General features: G+C 42.9%; 1 protein-coding gene across 6 annotated transcripts in view; it reads right to left on the bottom strand.

Moving 5' to 3' along the window:
* NFATC2 (nuclear factor of activated T cells 2) overlaps positions 1-25386 on the bottom strand; it is a 131473-nt gene that overhangs the window by 91918 nt on the left and 14169 nt on the right. For 4 of the 6 annotated variants that reach the window (XM_039498322.1, XM_039498321.1, XM_039498320.1 and 1 more), the window contains exons 1-3: positions 23312-23767; positions 11950-12982; positions 8511-8679 (exon numbers count right to left, since the gene is read on the bottom strand). In XM_039498322.1, the coding sequence (XP_039354256.1) occupies positions 8511-8679; positions 11950-12982; positions 23312-23450 (1341 nt within the window). In that variant the 5' untranslated portion in view covers positions 23451-23767. Of the gene's footprint in view, positions 1-8510; positions 8680-11949; positions 12983-23311; positions 23794-25386 lie in introns of those variants that run through there. The other 2 variants (XM_039498324.1, XM_039498325.1) reach the window with 2 other exon arrangements.

Here is a 25386-nt window from a genome sequence, read left to right on the forward strand (position 1 = left end):
GGGACCAGCGCACCCGCCGCAGTCATGCCTGCGGGAGGTCCGGTCGTCCCGCGGCTCCGCCGGACCCGCCGGACCCGCCTGCCGCCCTCCTGTTAAAATGCCGCCCCACGCGCGCGCTTAGCGCGCTGTGGGTCTGGAGCCGGCCCTGGCTCTGCCGGTCGCTGCGAGGGCGGCAGGCAGGTTGCCATCAGCGGCTTGCCTGCGGAGGGTCCGCTGGTCCTGCGGCTTTGGCGGACCTCCCGCAGGCGTGCCGCCAAATCCGCGGGACCGGGGACCTCCCTCAGGCAAGCTGCCGAAGGCAGCCTGCCTGCCATGCTTGGGGCGGCAAAATGCCTAGAGCTGCCCCTGAATGTAGACACTACCTACGCTGAGAGCAGGGCTTCTCCCAAGAAGAGGCAGTAGGTGGGTCAATGGAAGAATTCTTCTGTTGACCTAGCATTGTCTACACTGCATTGCTCAGGGATGTGGATTTTTCACACCCATGATAAATGTAACCATACTGATGTAAGTTCTTAGTGTAGATGAGGCCTTCGTGGCAGTTACCCAAACAGTCTCATTTAAATCAATATAAAAGAAGTGAGACACAACAAAATAAAACCACCCCTAATGAGGGGTAGTAGCTTCGTCGCCGGGAGAGCGCCCCCCACCGACGAAGCACTGTCATTAAAACAAAAAAAGCTTTTTGTCCTTAAAACTTTTGTTGTTCAAGCGGGTGGTTTTTTTCAAACCTTGAGCAGCAACAGTTTTAACCACAAAAGTGCAGTTTAGACATAGCCTTAGTCCCACTCAGTGTGTGTTTGGGTTCAATATCAAGCCCATAATCTTGTGTTATGTTTGCATCTGATGGTCTGGTTTTACTAATAACCCTAAAAGTACTAGCTGAACATTAAATGTTACATATATGTAAAAGTCAGAGCCCTACAGGGAAGTCTGAGCTAGAAAACAATGTCCTCTTTGACTTGAAACCACAAGAGAACACCCACAGCAGAATGCCTGATTCAAAGAGGAAAGTAAAAAGTAAGTCTGTTATTATAAAACAAACTCTTCTGTATTTCATTAACAGCTGGACAGTTGTAGCTTCTTTGAATTAATTTAAAAAGCAAGAGTCACAATGATCACTAAAGAGTTAAAAACGGAGTAGGAGAGAGGAAAATTTGGTGAGCTCAGTTGATTGAATGAGTCTCTTTTAAATGTCACTTCTCTCTCTTTGAATACAGGAAAAGAGCTCCACATCAGCATGCAGCACACTACAGACTAGCCTAGGTAATATCAAATATTGCATTTCTCTAATGCCTTTCATTTCAGGATCTGATTCTTTGCAGACATCAAGGCCTGGTCTACCCTTGAAAGTTGTACCAGTATGTTGTACCAGTATGACTTATGAGGGTAGGCTGAGGGAACTGGGCTTATTTAGTCTGCAGAAGAGAAGGGTGGTGGTGGTGGGGATTTGATAGCAGCCTTCAACTACCTGAAGGGGGGTTCCAGAGAGGATGGAGCTAGGTTGTTCTCAGTGGTGGCAGATGACAGAACAAGGAGCAATGGTCTCAAGTTGCAGTGTGGGAGGTCTAGACTGGATATTAGGAAACACTATTTCACTAGGAGGGTGGTGAAGCACTGGAATGGGTTACCTAGGGAGGTGGTGGAATCTCCATCCTTAGAGGTTTTTAATGTCAGGCTTGACAAAGCCCTGGCTGGGATGATTTAGTTGTTGTTGGTCCTGCTTTGAGCAGGGGATTGGACTGGACGACCTCCTGAGGTCTCTTCCAACCCTAATATTCTATGATTCTATGATGGTTAAGGGGTGTGATTTTTACCACTATCATTATACTGGTACAAGCCTAGTGTGGAAGCAGTTATATTAGTATAAAGATGCCTTATAGCTTATACCTTTCCTGTATGGCAATAGTTACACCTTAAAGAAGCACCTTTACACTGATATAACTGCATCCATACTGGGGTGGGTGGGGATGGGTAACTGATTTAGATATACTGGTGTAATTAGAGTAGTACACATTTCTACTACAGAAAAGGCCTCATCCTCATGGCACTCAAGCAAAGTAGGTCATATTATTATATCCATTGTATGGATGGGTATAAACTGAGGCACAGAGTGGTGAAGTCATTTGCCTGAGGGGACACAGTGATTCCGTGGCAGATCCAGGAAGAGAACTCAGGACTCCTGCCTGTAATTTGCTGTAAGCCCTGGGATTTTCAAAGGTGCCTAAATTACTTGTGCTCTTAAATCACTTAGGTGTTTTGGAAAATCCCACTCTAACACCACACTCAGTTGACAAGATCAACTTAGACTAGAGAGAGGGGGAAACTAGTCTTTGATGAAAAGTCAAGGCAGAATAACTGAGAATAATCACTTTCTGTTTAATAGTGAGAGAGAGATGCAAAATAACATCGCGCTTTTCATCCAAAGACTTCCCAATCCTTTACAAAGGTACGTAAGCAATAGGGTGGGGGGGAGGAGTTTGTTGAAATAGGACCAAAGAGCAACAAGATGCCAGGGTGGTAAAATTTCCTTTTAAATAGTTATTGCTCACAAATCCTTTGAGTTGAGAGGCTCTATATAAATCTGAGATGTACAGCTGGACTCCACCATATCTAGGTAATAACAATAGCTCCCTGCATGAATTCAGCTTACAGTTCTTCTGCAAGGAAATAATGCCAATGGGTGAGGAACATTATTTTGTTAAAAGTACAATTCTGAGAAGTAACTTGAGTTTTTGTGTTAAAAACCAAATGTAGATTCCTTACTATTACTTTTCTTTAAAAATTTCCCCAAGTTTGAGCTTAAATTGTAGGTGCCTTGTCCTGTTCCTGCGGTGCTATTCACATGCATAATCCCCAGTGAAAGAGTTATGGTTTATGTATTACTCCCCATGCTTCAAAGCTATTTCCGACATGCTTTAGTGCATGGGCCAGATTGTCATACAAGTCAGATGCAAAATGTGCTTGTCTAATTTGCACACATGTAAACTGTACATCACTAATTAACCACGTGCAAGCACAATTATCCAAATTATATGTGCAATCTTTGCACAAATTAACTGCAACATAACATACCTAACTTGGTTAAAAAGCCGCCCTTTTGCCCATTACTAAAAGGCAGCCACCTCTGGGGAAGAGCACGGTGTCTGTTTAACAGCTCACAGAAACGCTACACAACTGTTTAGGACATCATATTGAATCAAAAAGTAAAACTGTTTTCACTTTTCAAATAAATTCAGCCTTCTGCAAAGCCAATTTGGCACAAAGCCAAGGGGCTACTTAAACTATCTAAGTCCTGAAAATAGGACTTAATGGGACTGAGGTTGTCCATAGGTTCTTGGGCTGATCCAAGGTGAATTTCACCTTCATTTAGCTTCTAATTTTTGAACGGAAGAGATCTTTCCTGTGCAAAATGCTCTTAATCAAACAGTTACAATCTCTTTACTGCATACAAAGGAAATCCCTTGGTCTGGGTTCACCTCCTTTTCTTTTCCTGACTCAGTTTTCATACATACAAATATAGGATTTCAACAGTTTCCTGTGGGCACTAGGAAAAAAAGAGAAGCCCGGCTAGCAGTACTCACACTCCAGTGCTACTGCACACCCAGTTCCCTCAGGCAACTCTGAATGAAGCAATGTCAGTACTTCAGCATCATTAGCCACTCAGGGGAGGGAGTTTTCAGAGGAGCTTGAGCAGATCAAGGTTCAGTTCTTGATCCCTGTGTGATGCTTGGGCAAGTCAGTTATGTCTGTCTTAACCTCATTTCCCAATCTGTAAAATGGGGATCATAATATTTCCTCTCTCTGCCACCTTTTGTCTGTCTTGTCTATTTATATTATAAGCTCTTCATGGCAGGGATTGTCTCTTACTTAGTGTCCGGATGGCATCTAGCATATCCAGAGGCCTGATCTTGGGTGGGGTCTCTAGACTGGGGCTTTGTAATGTAAAATAATATCCTCCCCCACCCCATTTCTTGGCCTTCCAATGCCAATAAGCCTCATGGGAGCTTGCAAGGAGGAAACTGAAGGTGTCTGCAACTTCCTCCTTGCATTATCGGTGACCATGCCAAACTAGTAAGAATACAGCATCATGCTAGCACCATTTTTTGTTCCTGACACACAGGCTTCTGTTGCTGTTCTCAGAGATCTAACACAATGTAAAATACAAAAGCAAATGTCCCAGATCAGTGGTTTTGAACCTGTGATCCTCACACCCCTGGGGGTCTGCAGACTATGTCTAAGATTTCAAAAGGGGTCCACGCCTCTATTTGAAATTTTGTAGGGGGCCGCAAATGAAAAAAAGGTTGAAAACCACTGTCCTAATTCAATATAGTTTGTCCTGTCAGTGGCTCCAGCTTTAACAAGCAGATCATTGTTCTGCCACTCTTGGGAGCATGGCAGTGGTGCAGGCTCCCTGGTGCAGCGCTCCAAACATTCTGCGCCGTACACATGAAGAAGAGGAAGCAGCCTCAGAATGATCAACCACAAGATAAAACTGAAAGGATATGAGATCTGCCGGCTCATCGCTTCCGAGCACCCAAAACCAGCAGCTTGCATGCAAAACACAGATTTAAGAAAAAAAAAATGTAGGCCAACACCAGGCCGTAAAAATTAATCAATATAATAGAGGGAAAATGTTCTCCTTACAAAGAATTTGTGGGATAATGCAGGCACACACACGATCTCTCTCAACCTATGTTAGAAGGATTTATAAAAGAGGGATTATTTCAGAGAGAGGATAGTCAAAATGGTGGAATCAGACATTAACGGTGGAATCAAATAGGATGAATGGGACAAATTCATCCCTCATGTAACCCTGCTGAAGACAATGGAGTTCCTACAAGTGGGGTGAGTTTGGCACATCGTATATAAGCACCATTTGGACAGCCATAAAGAGAATTATGCCGGATCAGACTTAGAAAAGCCAGTACAGGGAGGTGTTAGCGAAAACCTTCCAAGGAAACCCAATGACATGTTTTATGATTTGTCAAACATAGGTGGTTGTGAGTCTGTAGTTTCAAGTTGTCTGACTGCGGGACAACTGCAGCCTCATCAACACTGTGCAGGCAGCATCAGCTTCCTATTTTGAGTCTTAAAAGGAAGAGAACTTGCTGAACATTAATGTTAATTAGTTAATAGACCATTCCCAGCCAGTTGCTAAAAGGCTCCTGTACATTTTCAGCAACACAGTCTCTACTAGTTATAATCATAACCACCACCACCACCACCACTCGCCTGCTTTACTTCTTTCACTTCTGTACAATTTAAACTAAAAAGGAGTGAATACAAAAGTTGAAATGTACTGAGGGGAAGAAATAAAAATCAGCCCCAAGCAAATTTTATTACCTAAAAGCTTTGGATTTTACTAGCCTGCTCTGGTTTCAGATGTCATAAACCATACAGGTGTAACTCTACCATATTGCTTTGCACCCATATGAACCTTATTATGTTAGACTGAACTGAAATCCAGTGAATATTTCCAAGTTTATAATAAATCCTCATAAAGAAACTGTCCATATTTTCCCCATATACATCTGTTCAGAAGCACATCTGTTTGAGACAGTATAACATTAATCTTCTGAATTTGCAGTTCAGTATCCTTAAGTCTGACTGTAAAATTATGATAAAACTAAGAATATCTGTTCCTGTCTCCACCAGGAAATGTAAATCCCTCCTTGGCTGCTATCAGTTAGAGGAAAGAAGTGAAGCACTGTTATTTCCCCTCACCTCTGTCCCTTCATATCATAATAATCCCCTTCACTGTGATAAACATCCCACTGGGAAGGTAAATGAAAGCAACTTGTAAGCAACATAAGGAATGAGTAAGTGTGGATTGCTCATGTATGTCATAGAGCCATATGATTTAATACATACTGTCCTGGGTCACGAATTTGTCAGCTCCATAAACTGAGCGATGGCAAATGTTTAAATCAACAGACTGAGGTACACCAAATACAGGATTGCTGTTTATTGCCCTAAACGCCTTGCTCACGTTCCTTACACATAAGCACAGTCCAGACGAAATAAATAAGGACCACTCCTGTAAGGGCCAAGGTCTCAGTCCTGCAAGATGCTGAGCCCTATGGCCTGATCCAGGAAAACACTTACGCATGTGCTTAAATTCAAGCATATGCTTAGACCCACTAAAGTCAGTGAGATTGTTCATATGCTTAACGTGTTTTGCTGGATCAGGCTAGAAGATTTAGTACCTTCCAGTTCAAGCCCTGAATGCAAGAGGAAAGTTTGACGGATCTGGCCCTGACTTTGGCTAATCAAAGTTAATTTTTGTATCTGGGACTGATGTACTTGTATCATTTCCACATACTACTGTAACTTCAGGGAACACCAATCAAAAATTGTCCTTACTTCCTGAACAATATTAGCTAAAACCAGGGGGGGGACTAAGAAAGGTGATAACTTAAAAGATTGCCATGTCCCACCGGAATACTGCTCAGTTACTCAGCCATCCTTTTATCCAAGACTGCTAATGGTGAAAGTGAGAATGGTCATTAAATTCCATAAAATGATGTCTTAACTCATCCATCTTTATGCTAGACAAGGGGCCAAACTCTGTTCTCATTTAGACCAGTATAAATGTGACGTTCTTCCACTGATTTCAATGCATTGACACCAGTGTAACTCAGAGCAGAATTTGTGTCTGATCATTGATGTTTGGGTCAGACTCCAATGCACATGAACCATAGGTTGTATAAAAAACTCCCACTGTTTCTGTGATTATATCATCCCAATTCACAAGTGAGGTCCTGCCCTAAACTCACTTACCCTTTCCCTACAGACTAATGCACCCAATAAACATGTCTTCTCTCTATTTACAACTTCAGAGCAAGCTATCAAACTTCTCCTTGAAATCAGTCCCAGTACTGTGTACTTAAATTGTCCTCCTGTCCCCGTATCACACCCCAACTGTTGCTGGGGTATGCATTTCCTATTGGGGTCATAGATCCAGAAAAAGGAATTATTACAACAGATGACAACTGGAACTGCAAGCAAAGTATTAAATAAAGACATGATTCAGCATCTGCTCAGTGAATTAAACATATCCCAGGCAAAACATTAAAATGCATATGCTGAGGGATTAAACTAGGAAGGAGTGAACTTGTCTGGGCTAATTTCAAACGCACTTAAACCCTACTATTAATCTGCTCAATTGATAGGTGGGTTTGCTATCCACTTAGGAGACACTTTGTAGAAAGGAGGCGGAGACAGAAGGAAATTCAATGGAAAAAAATAGGGTGAAGTAGTTGAGAAGAGAGAGGAGCAAAGGGAAAAGCAAACAGAGAGATTTGAGCAAGCAATGGGGAGCGAGAAATTCTAAAAAGTAATGGAAAAAGGAAGCCCAGTTTGTAGAGTGCCATATGCAGGACACCCGCCTGTGTTAGTCAAGCTTTGTGGGGTGGGGGATCTTGCAACCCCTATATATAGCACAGGCTTCTCTTTAGTTGGAAAAATATGGGGCCAGCTTCTCCTCTCATTTGCATGGATAAGACTCAAGGAGTTATACTGATGTAAGTGAGAGGACAATAAGGTTTTACAAGTCTTTTAATCACAGATCAGGGCAGGGAAGAGTTTACATTATAGGGCAAAAAAGATTTGGGTATTCAAACTAGTTTGGAAAATTAATTTAAAAAATAGTTTTAAGAGGTTTGCAAAACCTCAACCCTCACCCCTAGAAGATCATCCAGTTCTGTCTTAAATTAACTCACATGAGTTATGGGGAGCATATTATTAACTCTATGGAAACTGTATCTGAATGTACACATGGCCCCAATCCAACTCTCATTAAAGTCAAAGGGAGTGGTCGCTGTCTGTTCTGGAAGCTGGATGAGCCCTTAGCATTTATTATCTGGAATAAAAAGACTCTACGGGTTAGATGCATTCAGAAGTATGCATGGCACCCTCTAGTTGGCAGGAATGTAATCTGCATAGCGGCAGCCCATGTAACCCAGTGAGAGAGAACAGCAAAGTGGTTCAGAGACAGTGAGATCTGCTGTGAGCATTTACTGGAAACCCCAGCGTGAACCCAACATTGAACTGATTTCTGAGGTTGAAAAATGGGGTAGGTAGTTATTTCACAAAATAATAATCACAAAAGGCCTGAGATGAAACAAAAATAGGCTGTTTTGAGAGTTAAACTGGCTCAGTTGAAAGTAGGAATTGTTGGACATCTCATGACAGAGAGAAAGGAGAGTCTGTTAGTCTATAAGGTGCCACAGGACTCTGAGAGTTTTAATGTGATTTCTAATCCAGAAAAGTTGGCATAAACTTTGGCCTCTGAGGTTTTCACAAATGAATCTTCAGACTTTTTGAAGTTCACCATCGCTCAGCTTCAGAGACTTCACACATGTTGGTGAGTGTGAACCTGCTGCTGCTTTGTATTTCTGTTTGCATATGTCCCCACATAGGGTTATCTCCATTACAAAATGAATTAACACGCTTCCCTACCCCCCACTCCCCAACCATCTGCACATTTCATCCATTCTAAAATCTCTTACCTGGACCACAGGATGGCTCCCCGTTGGTGCTTTGACTGCCCCTCGACTCCCCTCTGTTTCATAGTGTGCCCGATGGTGAGGTTTTGGCTGCACTTCAATGCGCAATTCATAAGAGCCAGACTGATTGGAGAGTGGCCACTCAAGAGGTGGGAGGGATGCAACAGGTACGCTGGACAGGAAAAGATCAGGCAGTTTGAAAAACTCTATGAGATGTAGGTGTGATGGTGGCAAACCAGCTAACCAACAAACCCATAACAACTTAACAAGAGACACTGCAATTGTAATCAGGACAATTCACTTGTGTGTGAATATCAGAGAGACATAAGTAGACCAGCAATCACTAACCCATTCATCTTTAGTAACAGGAATCAAGGGAGATGCTAAATGTATTTGACTGTATACCTATATCCTGTAGAAGTTTCCAATGTAACCAAATTAGCTTGTAGATGCTAAGTCCCTTTCATGTCTTAATTGCCTTTACATCATGTATGAAGTGTGTTCAGTCAACATTAAGATCAAAGATATGAGACACTGCATGAAACTAACAGTACTAATAGTGATGTATTGTCTTCAGCTTATCTATCCCTGTAATAATGAATGACAGGCAGTTGCCTTATGTAAATCAGGGTACCTGGTTACCTGTGGATGCATAGGAAATAGAATGTTAATTTCCAAGTGATGGGTCAGTGTGCACTCAACAAAGAAGAATCTGCAGTCACATGCTGCACTCACCACACTTGACAGCCTGTTTCAATTATAAAAGAAAGCTCAGACCTGATCCTGCTATCAATGGGCTGCTGAATTTTTAACAGGGAAAGTTTAAGCCCTGGCACTGAGATCTCCAAGTAGTTACTTGGAATACATGGAAAGGCTCTCACAGACTCTATATCTACGCTGCTCTTTGGGTTCTAACCTTTTGGGATGATTCCTGAGAGACTTGTGTGCACGCCAGCAGATTCACTATTGCAGCTACAGCTCTGATCTAAGGACTGTGCAATCACTTGTAATGTATATGAGCCTTTTCACCATTTAATAACTCTCTTCTTTTTTATCATTAATAAATCTTTAGTTAGTTTACTGAGAATTGGCTGACAGCATGATATTTGGGTTAGATCTGAAATATCTATTGGCCTGGGGGTAAGTGTCTGATCCTTTGGGAATGGTAGAACCTCATGTATGGTGAACTGGGTTTTCAGTAACCTCTCATCAAAAAGGCAGTTGTCTGGATGGGGAACTGGGGGCTCGAGTGCCTAATGGGGACAGGGTTTTGGCTTCTTGTTAACGGAAGCTCATTTTGTTATTGGTCTGGTAAATCTAATCATAGAATAAACCACCCATTTTTGGGGTGTGTCTCCCCTGTTTCTTGCAGTCTGCCCTGAGTGTTGCACTTTCAGCTGTGATCCATTTTAGACACCAGTCACAGTAGGTACGCTGACAAAGTTCCTCCTCTACCTTGGTGGGTCCTGCGCTTATTGGCGGATTTGCTCACCTCAGTGATCTTCCCCTCTGGTGGAACCCACAGTCTGGGTCAACTCTTCCTGTGTCTGATCAGGAGTTGGGAGGTTTGGGGGGAATCCAGGCCTGCCCTCTACTCCGGGTTCCAGCCCAGGGGCCCTGTGGATCGCAGCTGTCTATAGTGCCTCCTGTAACAGCTGCAACTCCCTGGGCTACTTCCCCATGACCTCCTCCAAACACCTTCTTTATCCTCACCACAGGACCTTCCTCCTTGTGTCTGATAATGCTTGTACTCCTCAATCCTCCAGCAGCACACCCTCTCACTCTCAGCTCCTTGTGCCTCTTGCTCCCAGCTCCTCACACGCAAATCTCACTGACTAACTGGGAGGCTTTTAACTAGTTCCAGCCAGCCTTGACTGGCTTCAGGTGCCCCAATCATTGTAGCTATCTCCACTGCCTTCTAGAAAGATCTTAATTGGCCCCAGGTGTCTTGATTAACCTGGAGCAACTGCCATTTGGTTACCATGGTACCAGGGATTTGTTTAGCCTGGGGCTAACATACCTGTTCCTCACTACTTTACTGTAGCCATCTGGCTTTGCCCCATCACAGTACTCATAAAAGTACTTGTAATCACTTCTTCTCCCTAGGTCTAAGGTGCTGTGGGTGAACTCCTGGCCCAGCTGAAGTCACTGGGAATTTTGCCATTAACTTCAATGGTGACTTTACCTTGTACCCTTAATTACAAATGCCACCAAAATCTAGGATTAGCAAATCTTTCGGTAAATCACACTCCAAGCAGAGACACGGTAGCTTCTTAATAAAACTGTTTAATGGAGAGTGTGCACTTATAGCTGATCTTTGCCATGCACCTTAGATTTTAATAATTTACTGTGACTTAATAAATCTCCATTTACTTGGCCTGGTCTACAGTAGCTGGGGGGGGAGAATCGATCTAAGATACACAATTTCAGCTATGAGAATAGCATAGCTGAAGTCGACATATCTTAGATCAAATTAAAGTTACTTACTTCACATCCTCGTGGCGCTGGATCGATGGCGGCGGCTCCTCCATCGACTTTGCTTCTGCCTCTCGCACTGCTGGAGTTCAGCAGTCGACGGGAGAGCAATTGGGGATCTATTTATTGCATCTACACTACATGAGATAAATCGATCCCCGATAGATCGATCGCTACCCGTCGATCCAGCGGGTAGTGTAGACGTACCCTTAGTTTTGTAAACTGTTTTTTTTAGTTTTGATTATATAAAAAGAACAAAGTGATGTATAATATACATGAAAATAAAGATAATAATGCACAAAAAACACTAATAAAATGCTAATGTTTCTTACCAGATATTACATTTCCCTGTTATTAACATACAGGAAAATCTTATATTATAACATTACAGTAAGAGAAAATATGTTCAGTGCTGGGAATGGATCTTAACCAACTATTACCTCATTGAGATAAACTTCCTCTGATCAGACAACCCATAGAATTTAATGTCCTATATATTTTTGCATTAGATTTGTGGTTACTAGAGGACAATATGTTAAATCACACAGGGTCCAAGTCTGTGGGCTGCTGAGTAGCTTCAGTTCCCACTGGAATCACATCAGTGAGACTTGAGAGCATTCGGTACCACAAAGGATTGAATCCATAATTTCCAAATACATCACCGCATATTGAGGCACCAATCCTACAGCATGATCTGAAGCAAAGGAACTTCACACAAGGACCAACACCGGTGAATCATACTGCAGGATTGGAGGCCTTATACTTTAAGCTTCTTGGGAGGGAAACACTATTCGTCTTTGAAGCATGCCAGTGGAGCTAAATAAATTACATTCAGTGCTTCCACTGGTAAAGCTGATCTGTTTATATGACTCTTTACAGCAATGCGGCGTATCTGTGAAGAGTTTGATGAGAGTCAAGGAATAAACCTAGCAAGTGAAAATACAAAAATGTGAAAAGTACAACATACCTGCAGATGGGTATTGCAGGCACCAGCTGCTTTGGCCAAGACGGAGGTACTAACAAAATGGATTCAGGTGCTGAGTTTCTCCTGTCTTCCTGATCACAAGGCCCAAGGTAATCAACGGTCTGAAAGACGTGACATGGAATGCTGTTTTTGTGGGAAGGCACTGATGGGGGATCAGGGCTGGTTTTCCAAATTTTCATGGGAACACCACAGGGAGGATCCGTGCTAAGGTTGTTCATAGCATCCATGAGACTAGAAGAGCTGGGCAACTGTGTGTAAGTGAGCAAAGAGCTGTCTTCTCTCAAAGGGATGTGAGGAGAGGCTTGTGGCGAAGGGGTCCTTGACTGTCGTGGAGAAGTGGAAGGCGGCTGAGTGTTGCAGAGCTCAGTGCAAGAGTACCTCCGTTTTGCACCTGGCGATGACGACCTTGAGTTGGGACGGGGTGATGGTGAATGTGGTCCCAAGCAGGTATCCTCCGTGATGCTTGTTCGTGGTGACATTATTGGCGAGGTTCTAGGGGAATAATGAGTATGGATGTTTTGAAACTGTGGACAAAGGTCATCACTAGGGCCATTATTTGGTGAAACACATGGTGATGTGTAAGGAGAGAAATTTGTCTCTGAAATGAAACTTGCAGATGAGCCGCTACTAGCTGGGCTCAAACACAGCGGTTCTCTGTAGCCCTCATGGCCAGGGACAGGCAGTGTAAACCTTGGGCTAGCGGTGGCTGAGTTGGACTGATGTTCTACCAAAAGATCTGTGTCTCTGCTGTGCAAGGGAACCCTTGAATTAGTCAGTTCATTGGATAGAGTGATCTCAATCCTAGGGCTCAAAGCAGAGGCCCCAGGCTTTACAGGGTCCAAGTTGCATTTTGACCCTATGCTATCTGGCTGTCCATATCTGCCCATGTGATCTGCAGAAAGACTAGGAAAAGCCAAGGGGCTGTATGGCTTGAGGCCATAGTCCAAGACATCATCATGAGGGTATGTAACTCCAGTGGGTGGGCTGTTGGTTTTATGTGAAGGAGTCGATTCTTCTGGAAAAAGAAGGGTCTCTTTAAGACTATAGATATAACTACAGAAGCTGAGCAATCATGCATATTGATAAAATGGATGTGATCTGGTATTAGGTGAATAGTAGGTTGTTGTTTTTTACTATTTTGTACTGCAGTTAGTGCACGTGAAAGGTACTGGATTAACAACTCAGGAAGCTTAAATCCTCAGAACAGGCACAGGATGGACAGTGACACTGCAAACTTCTCCACACTGTCCTGCCAATCTACTGTTACCTGAACCCTGACATGGGGTCACCTGCGGGGGTGAGACGGTAGTTCAGTTTCCATGCCTGTTTAATCTTTGGCCTCTCTGCTGACGCTGCCAACAGGGTACAAATGCCAATTGTGGTGATGTGATTTTTGTATATTTTTACCTGTCAGGAACTGGACTGAGACCTAACATGTCACAAAACCAGATCCCAAAGGGACTGAATAAAACTAAAAGACAAAAAAGTGTTTTTCCATTTTCTCATATAGCAAAGTCCAGGTCAAATATGCTTCATGAAAACAAAGTCCAACACAAATATATAAATTACCAATTAATTCTGTTTTCACAGTGTTGTTGTAGCCTTGTTGGTCCCAGGACATAAGAGAGACAAGGTGGGTGAGCTGATATCTTACTGGTGGAAGATACAAGCTTTCGAGCTCCGCAGAGCTCTGCTTCAGGCCCGGAAAATGTAGCCAAAGTGTTACAGTGTCAACACCTGTACCTTGAGGACTGATCTATCAATCCATAGCTAACCAGACACTAAAAATCATGGTCTCAACAGAGACACTGGCTTTATGGCTCATCACAACAATTTGTAACCTACTAAGCCTCTTTTGTCCTGTGACTGCAGAAGTGTTAATTGCCCACTTCATTTTCAGTGTTTATTGCAACCATATGCTTAACAATCGGCCCCACCTTGTATTTAGCTGTGACACTCTGCTTACCTTTTCCAGGCCAAAAGAAGAGCTCTGTGGAGCTCAAAAGCTTGTCCCCTCTACCAGTGGAAGGTCCAATAAAAGATATTGCCTCACATAGCCTTGTGTCGCTCAATAATTCTGTGTGACAGCTTATTTGGCTTCATATTTCCTCAACAAAGCATGCAATAAGTCTCAAACAAGTGAGCACGAGTAATCAGAAAACATACTGTACAGTTGGTATTTAAAAATTAAATATGTACAAGGAAGCCACCCTATTTCTTATTCAGGCAAATTATTTCTTGATTTCAAGTCAAAGAGCATTTGGTCTGAATAAGGAGTACACGGTTCAGCAGAAGACGTCAAGGCTCAATCCTAGAATCTTTGCTTATGCAAGTAGGGTTGCAGGCCAAAGCCTATAATTATCTAAGAATCTAGATTTTTTTCAAATAGAGTGGGATGCCCAGGGGCTGCAAGCCACAGTCCCCCTTCTACTGCCTTTGAATAGCAAAACTCCCACTGATGTCAATGGGCCTGATTCTGATTTCACACAGGGGTTCACTAGTCCACTGCCATCAGCTTCAGTGGAATTACTCCTGAATAGCATCTGTTAGTGAGAGCAGAGTCGTGTCCAATGAGAGCAGCACCCGACCCCCGGACTTAACGAACACACACATATGTTAGCTGCAGTGCTGATATAGTTTCACTAAAGTGACACCTGAAAGATATTTATCCACTGAACAAAATGATAGAAAATATAATAATAATTTCCACATTTGTCTCTAAATGATAAGAGGCATGGAATAGTTTTGAAGATTTTGATTAATTTGGCATTCAGTAGTCAGAATTATACTGTAATTATGGATTAATTCACTCTCTGAATTCACCCTGGGGCATACAGCTGTACGTATTGCAGGCGAACAGCCCATCATTAAAATATCTAACTAACTGTTCCACCTTATTCTCCTAGTCATTCCCAAACAGCACTCCACGCAAGAGACCAGTATTACATATGTAATGCGGGAGGTGCCAATTGTGCATCTTACAAAAGTAGTGTATGTTTTTCCATGAAATGTTTGCTCACGCTCTCACACACACAGTTACATTTTATTTCAAGGGAATTTTTTCACATCCTTTAGTATTTCTTTTTTCCTGATACAAGGCCAGTTTTGCATTGAAAGCATGCAGGAATCCAAAAGTTGGCTTCCCCGTTTCAAATCCATCTTTACTTATAAAGGTAAACTCATTATTCCCCCGCTTTCCCAGATCACTTTCCAAGTGAAAAAAAATATATAAAATGCTCTGAGTTCTTGGTAAAATGAGTCTTTCTAGTTTGCTACAAAACATGACCCCCACTCAAAAACCCCCCAAAATACCAAAAACCACTAATTTTGACTAGTTCTGCTTTTTTGTTCTGCACATTTTGCACAGCCTCTGGGATGCTGCATTTAAACAGAAATTCCCCTTATCTTTTATGCCTCAAAAACGCCTGCCAAATGTTTATTTGACAGAGCCACAGAAGGCTCTGAGAGTCCCACTTGCAGATTTCTTCAGGCTCCTGTTAGCAGTTGCCTTATTTCATCGCAGCAAATGGCTGCTTATAGGGATAACAAATTAGAAGTAACTAAATCTTGAGCCAGATACATTTGGGCATTGTTGATTTCAAATTTCAAATCTTTGGTATCCAGATCACGCAAGTTCTGCGGCACCTAACCCCAGAGACTGATCCTACACATCATTTCATACAAGAGGAACTCATCCCACACCACTACTGTACAAGGCAACATGCCCCTTCTCATTCATACAAAATGTCCCTTCCTTTGATTTCAGTGGAATTACTCCTGATTTACATTGTGTAAGTGAGAGCAAAATCTGCCCCCCAACTAGAGCAGGACCTTATCTAAACACTATAGGAACTGTCGACATTGTCTCAGTAATCATGGAACAGTTCTCTAGGCTGACCAATTTCACACCAAGGAACAGTAAAATGATTACATGTTTCAGTTCCCAGATCAACTATGGCCCCTACCATACATAGCAATGTGATATGGGCACATAGACAGACAGATGATGAGATAGCACAATGTGGAAGTGTTACAATTCCTGGCCCCAGATCCTTAGCTACATTTGTTAAGTGGTGCAGTTTTTCAGGAGTGTGTGTATGTGCCTGGAGGGCACGAGGGAAGTAAAAAAATTGTCCTATATATGGAATTTTCAAAGATGCTGCTGCTAACAGACCTCACCCCTTCAGTTTTTAAACTGAGCTGCAGAGATCTAATAAAGACAAATTTTAATTCACACATGAATAAAGGTTGAAGAAATATTAATACAATAAAATTATTGTGGTGAGCATCATTCTAAGATCACTTTGCTTATTATTAAAATACTTCAACAGTCACTTTCACCCTTAGCAGCCACTTTCACTACAGGGTCAAGCAGGGGAATTCACATTCCTGCTGTTATTCACAGCAACAACATGAACCTAGATTCATATAGCACTTTTCATCCTCAGACATTCCGAAGATCTTTACAGACTGTATATGCTGAGATCGCTCACCCACCACGAAAACATGGCAGGAATTCTGTGCCAGCAACACTACACACGATGAAAATTAAAACCATCTGTAATTTAACCTCCATCAGTTATCGATATAGCAGGCAGCATCACTGGAATCTGATCAAGGCACTAAGCAGAACATCTCTGAACATCACCTTGAAAAAAATAATGCCCGAGGATCTTCACTGACCAAAAAAAAATGGCTAAGGCCTCAGTATTACCTCTCATGAAAAAGAGATCACCTCCAGCAGCACAGCAAACTCCCTAGAACCAGCCTGGTATATTGGCTCAGTTCTGCCTCAGGGAGAAGGCTGCCACTCACTGAATCAACATAACTTCCTGCAGTACCTAGGTTTTTCTTGGAGTTCTCCCATCCAAATCCCAACTCTGCTGAGCTTAGGAGATGCAATGAAATCACTGTCTGAGGTGGTATGGCTATAACCCATGTGTTTGTGACATCACAGTCTGTCGCCATAGAAATGATTGTGATGTTACAAATACAGCATTGTGACTTTGCTGCAGGAAAAAAGAGAAGGTTGGTGTGAAGCAGCAATTCCTGCTTTAAATTTAAACCACTTTCATTTAGGGCCCAATTTGGTTCCTATTGAAATGGCGGGGGGCGAGGGGGGATTGCCTTTAACTTCAGTGGAAGCAGGATGGGGCCCTTAATTAGCAGACACATAGTTGCCAATAGTCCCTGTCTGGCTAGCACAGTTGCTGGGTTTTGGACTCTGTTCCAGGAAGGAATAAGCCCAGCCAACATCCCAGCTCCCCCCGCTTGAGCACCACAGGAGTTTATTTTTGTAAACAATGTCAGCCTCCTGCCTTTGAGAGGGGAAATAAGGTTGTTTCTCCACAGGCAGGGCAGGCCACTTGAGTGCTCTGCCAGGCTGCTTTCCCTTTGCATTCACAGGCACCAGCAAAAGTGCAGAGCAGCCCAAACACTGAGAGTGCCTGGGGGGGATTCAGCCAGATGGCCCCAAACAGTGGCTGCACTACCCTGGCCCCCTCCCCTCCAGGTGTTGACAGAACCATAGCAAATGCATAGCTGGGCCAGCAAGCCTAGGAGGCGGAGGGCAGAAATTCTCCCTGTTTACAGCTTCACTATAGGGGCTTGTGCAGTGCAGAGGGGGGTGTAATTAGTTGTGCTGTGGGGACAAAGATGCATCAGTGGTGCTGGGTGGACAAGAAAAAAAACTGAAATGGAGCAGGGGGGACAAAATGGCAGGACCTCAGGTCGGAGAAAAACAGGAGCTCCTTGAGATGAGAGAAAGAGGCAGGGAGAAGCCTCATACCACTGCTCCCCACATTGAAGATGTTAGGGGGAATGGCCCTACCGCTTTCCTCCTGAAAGCAGCGAAGGGGGTCAGAGTCTCCATCCTTGCAAGCAGATAATGACACATACAATAAGCCTGTTGGGAAAGGTTTGGGGGGATTTTTTGGGTGGTAGGGTTTTGAGTCTTCTTGTGGGACCCTCCCTAGATTCAGATAGGCAGCCACACTTCTGTCTCTCTAGTCAAACCCCACAGCTTTAAGGCTTTGTCTGTTTCACCCATGTATGGCATCCTAAAACCTGGACTGTAAGCTCTCTGCATAAGGGCTGTCTTCTCTGGTGCTTGGCTCCACAGTGCCTGTCACAATGGAATCCTGATTGGCGCTCCTAGGTGCTACCATAATATAAATAATAAGATATAGATATATTCAACGTACTTCCAAATGCATCAGAAAGCTCATACAACCACCTGGTGGTTGGAGACTCCTTGCCCCCTACACACACACGCTAGCTTCCATGAAGAAGAATTGTCAGTCGAGTTTATTTTTAAGAACACATAAAGTTAAGCCACACAGAAGTATGGCAAGTGGACTAAGTTTAAGGACAAAACTCTGTATTCAAACTCTCCTGACTTTGACAGGCAGTTGAAGTGCATAAGGAAGGAAAGCTGCCTCAGGCTCCTATATATTCAAGATTTCCCCAGCATGAAAGTTTCTCATATTTTGTATTACTTGCAACTACAAAGCTGCTTAGACTGCCAAATGTGATCTGGCCAATTAGTATGAATTTAGAGAGTAATGGATCATCAGCACAACAGCATAACCATGCTGGATTTGTGTAAAATCATCTAAGAAAAGCTAAAGATAGCACCATCCAGGATGCAAGAATCAAGAGAATTCAAAGTAATGGGCCTGATTTGGATCTCACACCAGTTTTCCAACAGTGCAACTCCCTTGATTTTAATGGAGCTATGTCTTATTTGCACCAGGGTGAAAGGAGAATCAAGCCCATAGAATGTTAAATTACATAAACTACGTAATTGAAAGGTCACAGTAAAGATATTTTTCATGTATTTGAAAAAGCCCTTTCTTCTGTTATTTACACTAACTACTTGGAAGTGTAGAGTGAAAGTTGGTTTCATAAGTGAAATACGTTTCTCTCTAATGTGCGCATTGGATTCTTTATTGCAGGGCTGCTGATAAACACTGGGCTGTGCATATTGGTTTGTTTATTTTAGGGCTATTTACCAGGACTGGGGTGTTGATATTTTTTCTTTTAATAAAAGCAGTATAAAGGGAGGAGATGAGGAAATTACATGGAGATTGAAAACAAAAGAAGCCAGGTCCCAAATTTGACTTATCAACATTGGCATTGTCCCTTTAAATCTGTGTAAAATATTACAACTACATTGGGTTGAAGATGTTAGCAAAAAATTGTGCCCAGAGACAACTGCTGCCTTCAGATACGCACACAACCTTTCATTGTTGTTAGTGGCACTTGCTTGTATCTTAGGGAAAAATTAGTCCTCGATCATTTTATAGAGACATTTTTATGGGTCTCAAATGACTCTACAAAGAATGGTGCCCCATTCTGAATCCTCAGTATTAATGGATCTTAACTAGTCACCAACTGATTGATAGCAAACAGAGACCACATCTCATTCCAAAACACAGGAACGTAGGGATTGTCATCCTGGATCAGATCAGTGGTCTATCTAGTCCAGCATTTTATATCCCACAGTGGCCAGTACTCTGAAACATCTATTAAGATGTACGAAACCGTACAGAATGGTTGGTGTAACCTGCTCAGACACAAAGTTCTTTTCTCAGCCAAAAATGAGGAAGGGTGATCTTCAACTGGAAGAAATTCAGCAGATGGGTTTTCAAGAAGACATTCTCTGAGCAACAGGAGAGGATGTCTCTCTCAGGTTTTAAAATTAGATAAAATCAAGACAGCAGCACTAAGAAGTTTTCAAAGCCCTGGTCAGGTGCATCTTCAAGAGAATTAAAAAAACTGCAAACACCTTTAGTTACCATGGGAAAACTTAATGCTCATCCCTACAGTACAACACACCCTCTTTTCAGAATTCCAGAAGTCTGTTTATCTAAGCAAACCTCTCAGTTCAGCCAGTTACTAGCTGGCATTTCTAGTTTTAATACCCTCAGAAGAAGATAGCTAATGAAAACCTTGAGATCAAAGTTAAAAGTGAAAGGCAAAGTGGAAAGTGGCACCTTTTCCCTACACTCCTGCCTATGTAAATGCTTGGCTTAGAGATGAAAATCCAATATTAATAATATTGACTGTTGGATTTTTATTTGCCCTTTTTTTCTCTCTGTTGTTTTTATAGCAGCCCATGTTCCTGTTGTCTCAGGCACACATAAGCACTGGAGACGGCCAGCTGCTTTCAGTAAGGATGTTGCTGTCTTTTCCATGGCAACTGATTGTAATATAGATACTAGTTTTAAGACATAAGCTTAAATGGACACTGTCAAGTTACAGTATTTTTTTTTCATTTGTCTAAAACAAATTTCCCCCAGGCTCCAATCCTGAAGCCTGAAATTGATATTTGTTTCCTTGCCAAAAAATGGATCCTCTTTACTGTGTTTACAGTGACTTCTTATTATAGGGTTGGCCAGGAGAGGTGGGCTGAGCATCCTAGTCCATAAGGCAAAACCAGAGTCTCATAGCCAAATGTCTCTGAATGTATGAACTGGATTCAAAACCTAGAATCCGAAGACACTCCTATGGCTTAGGTTGTGTTTTGAATCTAAAACTGAAAAGGACCTGTTTACCTTGTTCCTGCTGAGATGTGGCCAAAATCTCTCAAAACCAATCATCAACTACAACCAGCTTGACATATGGATTAAAGCTTTTTCTTTAAATTTTAAATTTTCTGTTTTCTGTTGTAAACATTAGTACATTGAAGGTTGCTGATGTACACAAATTGCTTACAGATTCTGAATAGGGTCTTTTCAAAGACAGGGAATGTTGTCCAGATTATAATGCTAGTATTTTGTTGTGCGCTTTCTTATGCTAATTATTTCCATCTTGGGAACAAACAAAATTCATGGTAATTATGGTTTCTAGCCATTCAAATATGGGGAAAGCAGGCTTTAGAAGGAAGTTACATCTCTCAACAAGTGTACACTGCTCACCATTAGCGTGGTTGAGAAGCTGAACCTTTCTGCACCCTCCTACACACTACGATATCCTGTGGAGTTTCCTACTATAGACTACTCAGCACTAGCCTCTACACTAAAGAGATGAATGAAAAAAGAATCTGAAGACTTCACTGAAATATGTTTTTCATTCAAATAATTGCCCTTAACAGTCACTGGTTTACTTTAGCAACTTTGAAATTGTATTAAACCTAAGAGATAATGTGGATTTACGATAAACTTTAGATTATATTAACCATCCTGCTTCTATTACACTGCTTGTGCCTAGGAATGCAGCAATAAGAAGAATCTACTGTGCTAATCGTGCCATACTTGATACCTACTTTATCTCCTTCTGCCAGACTGCCCCCTATGCACTGAACAATCTTCCAGTTCCAGCGTGCCAAGCCATTACATTCTCTTCATTCAGATCCTTCCTAGAAAACTGACTTCTTTTGCAGTGTCCACAAAAAGTGATTCCATCTCAAAAACTAAATCCTAGTTAGTCCCTTCTCTGTGTCCTATCAACTATTGCTATATAGCTTAGACTGGAAATTTTAGGGGACAGGAACGCTGTGTATTTTATATCACTTAGCTAACAAATAGTAAGAAATCAAGCATGCTTAATTTCATTAGGCCTGGACAGCTTAACACAGCAGCTCTCAACCTTTCTAAACTACTATCCATCCCCCTTTCAGGAGTCTGATTTGTCCTGCGTACCCCCAAGTTTCCCCTCACTTAAAAACTACTTGCTTACAAAATCAGACATAAAAATACAGTAGTGTCACAGCACACTATGACTGAAAATTTGCTGACTTTCTCATTGCTACCATATTATAAAATAAATCAGTGGAAACATAAATATTATACTATACACTGAAATGTAAGTACATAGAGCAGTAGAAACAAGTCATTGTCTGTATGACATTTTAGTTTGTACTGACTTTGCTAGTGCATTTTATGTAGCCTGTTGCAAAACTAGGCAAATATCTAGATGAATTGATGTACTCCCTGGAAGACCTTTGTATACCCCCAGGGATATGTGTATCCCCGGTTGAGAATCATTGGCTTAACATGTAACTTTGGGTGGTGGGGAATGGAAAGGCATATATTCACATATCAACCTTTACAGCAATTCAGGCTTATGTGGGCTTAGCAGGATAAAAAATGCCCCCCCCCTTTTTCTGGAAGGACTCAAATTGTAAAGTTGGGAACTAGAAAATTCCTCAAAATTCAGGAATGATCTTGGGTTTTGGTTCAGGCTGCAGCCAATTTTTTTCCCTCAAAATTTTAAATCCATATAGTCCTTTACCCCAATCATTTATGATGTCAGGTAGCACACAGGACTCCCATTTTAAATTCAACTTTCAAGATATCCTCTGCCAAGATGATGCTAGTCATAGGAAGCAGAGTACGGCAGCCTCAACTACAGTCAATTCCATTACACAAATGTGCACTATTGACACTGATGTGCAAAGTATTTTAGAAAGGGCAGGCGAGCGCCTCCAGTCATTCAAGTCACTAGATGTAGCCAATCTACCTTGCCTTAGTGGTTGGTTGCTACCATCTTATAAAGAATCTGAACACTAAAATAATGTTAAAGCAACCGCACATTTCCCCTAAAACTAACTTGTAAAATAACCATTTTGCTCACTATTAGTTGCTCCAGTAAAATATAAAATTAGGCCTCGCTCCTGCAGATTTATGCACACGTCTAACATTACAACTGTGAACAACTCATGCAAGTAAAGTTCAGCAGGTGGGTAAGTCTTTGCAGGATGGGAGCCACAGTGAGGAAGTGCAACGGTTTAAAAACAACAAATTCAAATGATCTGACATAGTTTAAATCATGTTTCTCTCTCTTCTGCATTCCCCAGTTTTTTTAAACCAAATTGTAAATGTTATGCAACTTTGAGCAAGAGGCAAACACAAGGCAGTATATCGCATGTGTTCACTGGTTGTGTTTTGCCATTGTGATTAAATTCATCTGCCAGCTCTCTAGTCATTCATCCCATTACAACCAAAGCAAATAGTTCTAAGGGGATAGATACACTGTGGCTACTGCACGATGAAGAGCAGGTGAAGTTTTCTTTAGCTTCCTTTCCTTTTGCTAATACAAAGAAGCTCAAAATAGATTGTCCACAACGGATATTGTAACCTCACCAGAAACTGCAGCATTTCCCTACCGCCCTCTTAGGGTTAACTGGAGAAAACAACTTGAGCTCTCCGGAGAGCACAGCCAACCCCTCCCCTGAACTACGGTTCCTTCTGCCCAAGTTCTAGAAGGACCAGCCTCATCCCTGGCACAAATCCCTACATATTCCAGACACTCTCGGTACACTGAAGCCATTTATCACATATCCAGGGGCACGGGGGTTTAAGCTGGGTTGTTGTTTTTTTAATTGATCGTCGCCACAAACCTTCTGTACACTTCAAGTAATCATAATCATAATCGAATAATATCGAGAAGTCGAACTCCTCTTGCGGGCTGACGTTTCGATCTGGGTCATGGTCCCCCTGCTGTAAGTCAAACTCCGGATCCTTATGGGTGGAAGTCATCTGTGTCGCCTGGCCAAGTCCTGCTTTTATTAACAGGGAGAGGAGATGGGGGCAAAAACGGACACCTCCCTGGCTGAAAAGCTGTAAATTTCACGCCCACCAAAAAAACCTCAAGATCCTTCGAAGTATAAGAGGAAACGGGAGTTTAAAAAGACAAAAAAAAATCTCCCGAGCTCCTGTTATCACCTCTCAGCTCAGGCAGCTGCACTTTTAAAGCAAGGTCCGCTCTGGTCTGTATAAATAATCCGGAATGGGATGGCGAGGTGAGGAGACCCCAGCTGGCTGTGTGATGGGTGAGTGATCCCAGGCTGAGATTCCCCGCTCCTAGCCCCGTCACACAGCAGCTCAGTGACAAGAGTGTGAAATTAACAAGATGAACAGTGGCAACTTCCTGTTCTCAGCAGCCACCTGCAGCTCGGAGGCGGGTCCTGCCTGAGGGAGGAGGAGCCCCCTCCTGCAACCAGCCAAAGGGGGACGGGGGGAACTGCCCTGTAATTCGCAGGACTATCAACCCGGGGACTGGGGGAGTTTGTAGCAGGGAAGGATGAGGGGGGACAGAGAGGGAACTGGGTCAGGAGCAAGAGATGAGAGAACCCTGGGGAGCTGGAGAGAGGGGAGGCCGCATCTGAAAGCGGGGTGGGGGCTACATATTTTGGGGAGTGCAGAGAGGAGCCTACATGTATGTGCATGCGAGCGGGGGTGGGGGGAGGATGCATGTGTTGTGGGGAGAGCCTTTAGCTGCGATGGTGGGTTTTTAGTTCAGGGTGGGAGCCCTTGATAAGGAATTTTGCATGTGCCTGGGTGTGTAGGAGGGAGAGATGATTTGGAGGTGTCGGAGGGGGGTGAATCAAGCGGGTGTGTGCATGAGCAAAAGTGGTTTGGAGAAGGGTAGTAGGAGAGTATGTGAGAGAGGCTGGAAGGAGATGAACCCATCCAGAGAGACTGGGGATGGGGAATCCACAGAGCGAAGAAAGGAGGAACAGAGGAGGGAAAGGGAGAAGGCGGCAGGGAGACACACCGGAAAAGAAGAGAAGGAAGGAAAGGGACCGAGTATTTGCACAGGACAGCAAACTAGACTTTACAAATATGGTGGAAGAGATAAGGAGAGATGTAGCAGAAGGGGAAAATAGAGAGGAGGAAATGAAAAGTGAAAGTAAAAAGAACAGACACAAGCGATACAAAATAATGTTTTTAAGGGGCCTTATACTTACTACAGGGCTTATATGGCAAACAGAAGGTGGTTCTTTTTAAAGGAGTGGATAGTATGGACCCTAGGGGTATGGCCAGAAATCTGCTGAAAGCAGCAAACAGCCTAGGGAGCCTTGTTCAGCCAGCCTCTTTCCCCCGGCTAGTATTTTTTTCTATGCTGAATAAAATTCTTCCTCTTGGATCCTTTGGCCCCACTCCTGGGATTGTTCATGTGGTTGCACTTATTTTATGTGCTCTGGAGGGTCTGCTGCATCCCAGCCACCCTCTGCTCTGCCCCCAGCCACTGCTTCATGCAGTTCTCACTCCTTCCATTTCAATCTGTGGATTTTCACTAAGTGCAGTGTAGGACAGTGGGCAGGTTTTGGATTTGACCTATCCAGCAAACAAGGACTGGCCTCTCTGGACTAGGATGTCTTTAGGAAAGAGAAATGTTGTGTCCATCTTCAGAAGGCCTCTATTCTGCTCATCCCTTGCTCATGGGGAAAAATAATCTTACAAAGCCAACCATCCAGCTCCCTTTATGCACTTCCCACAGACCACACTACCCATGCAACCAGCCTCCAGACCCCCTTAGTCAGCTTCTCCACCAACCAGCTCCATATTTGCCTCAATTCACAGGACATCCTTCCCGAGCTAGTCCACAAAGCTGCTACCCACTCCTGCCTCAAAACTCACCTCTGTCGTGATGCCTGGGACATGGCTGTCATTGGGGGTTCTGTATACCTGT

The sequence above is a fragment of the Mauremys reevesii genome, linkage group 13, assembly GCF_016161935.1.
Source record: "Mauremys reevesii isolate NIE-2019 linkage group 13, ASM1616193v1, whole genome shotgun sequence".
Lineage (NCBI taxonomy): Eukaryota > Metazoa > Chordata > Testudines > Geoemydidae > Mauremys > Mauremys reevesii.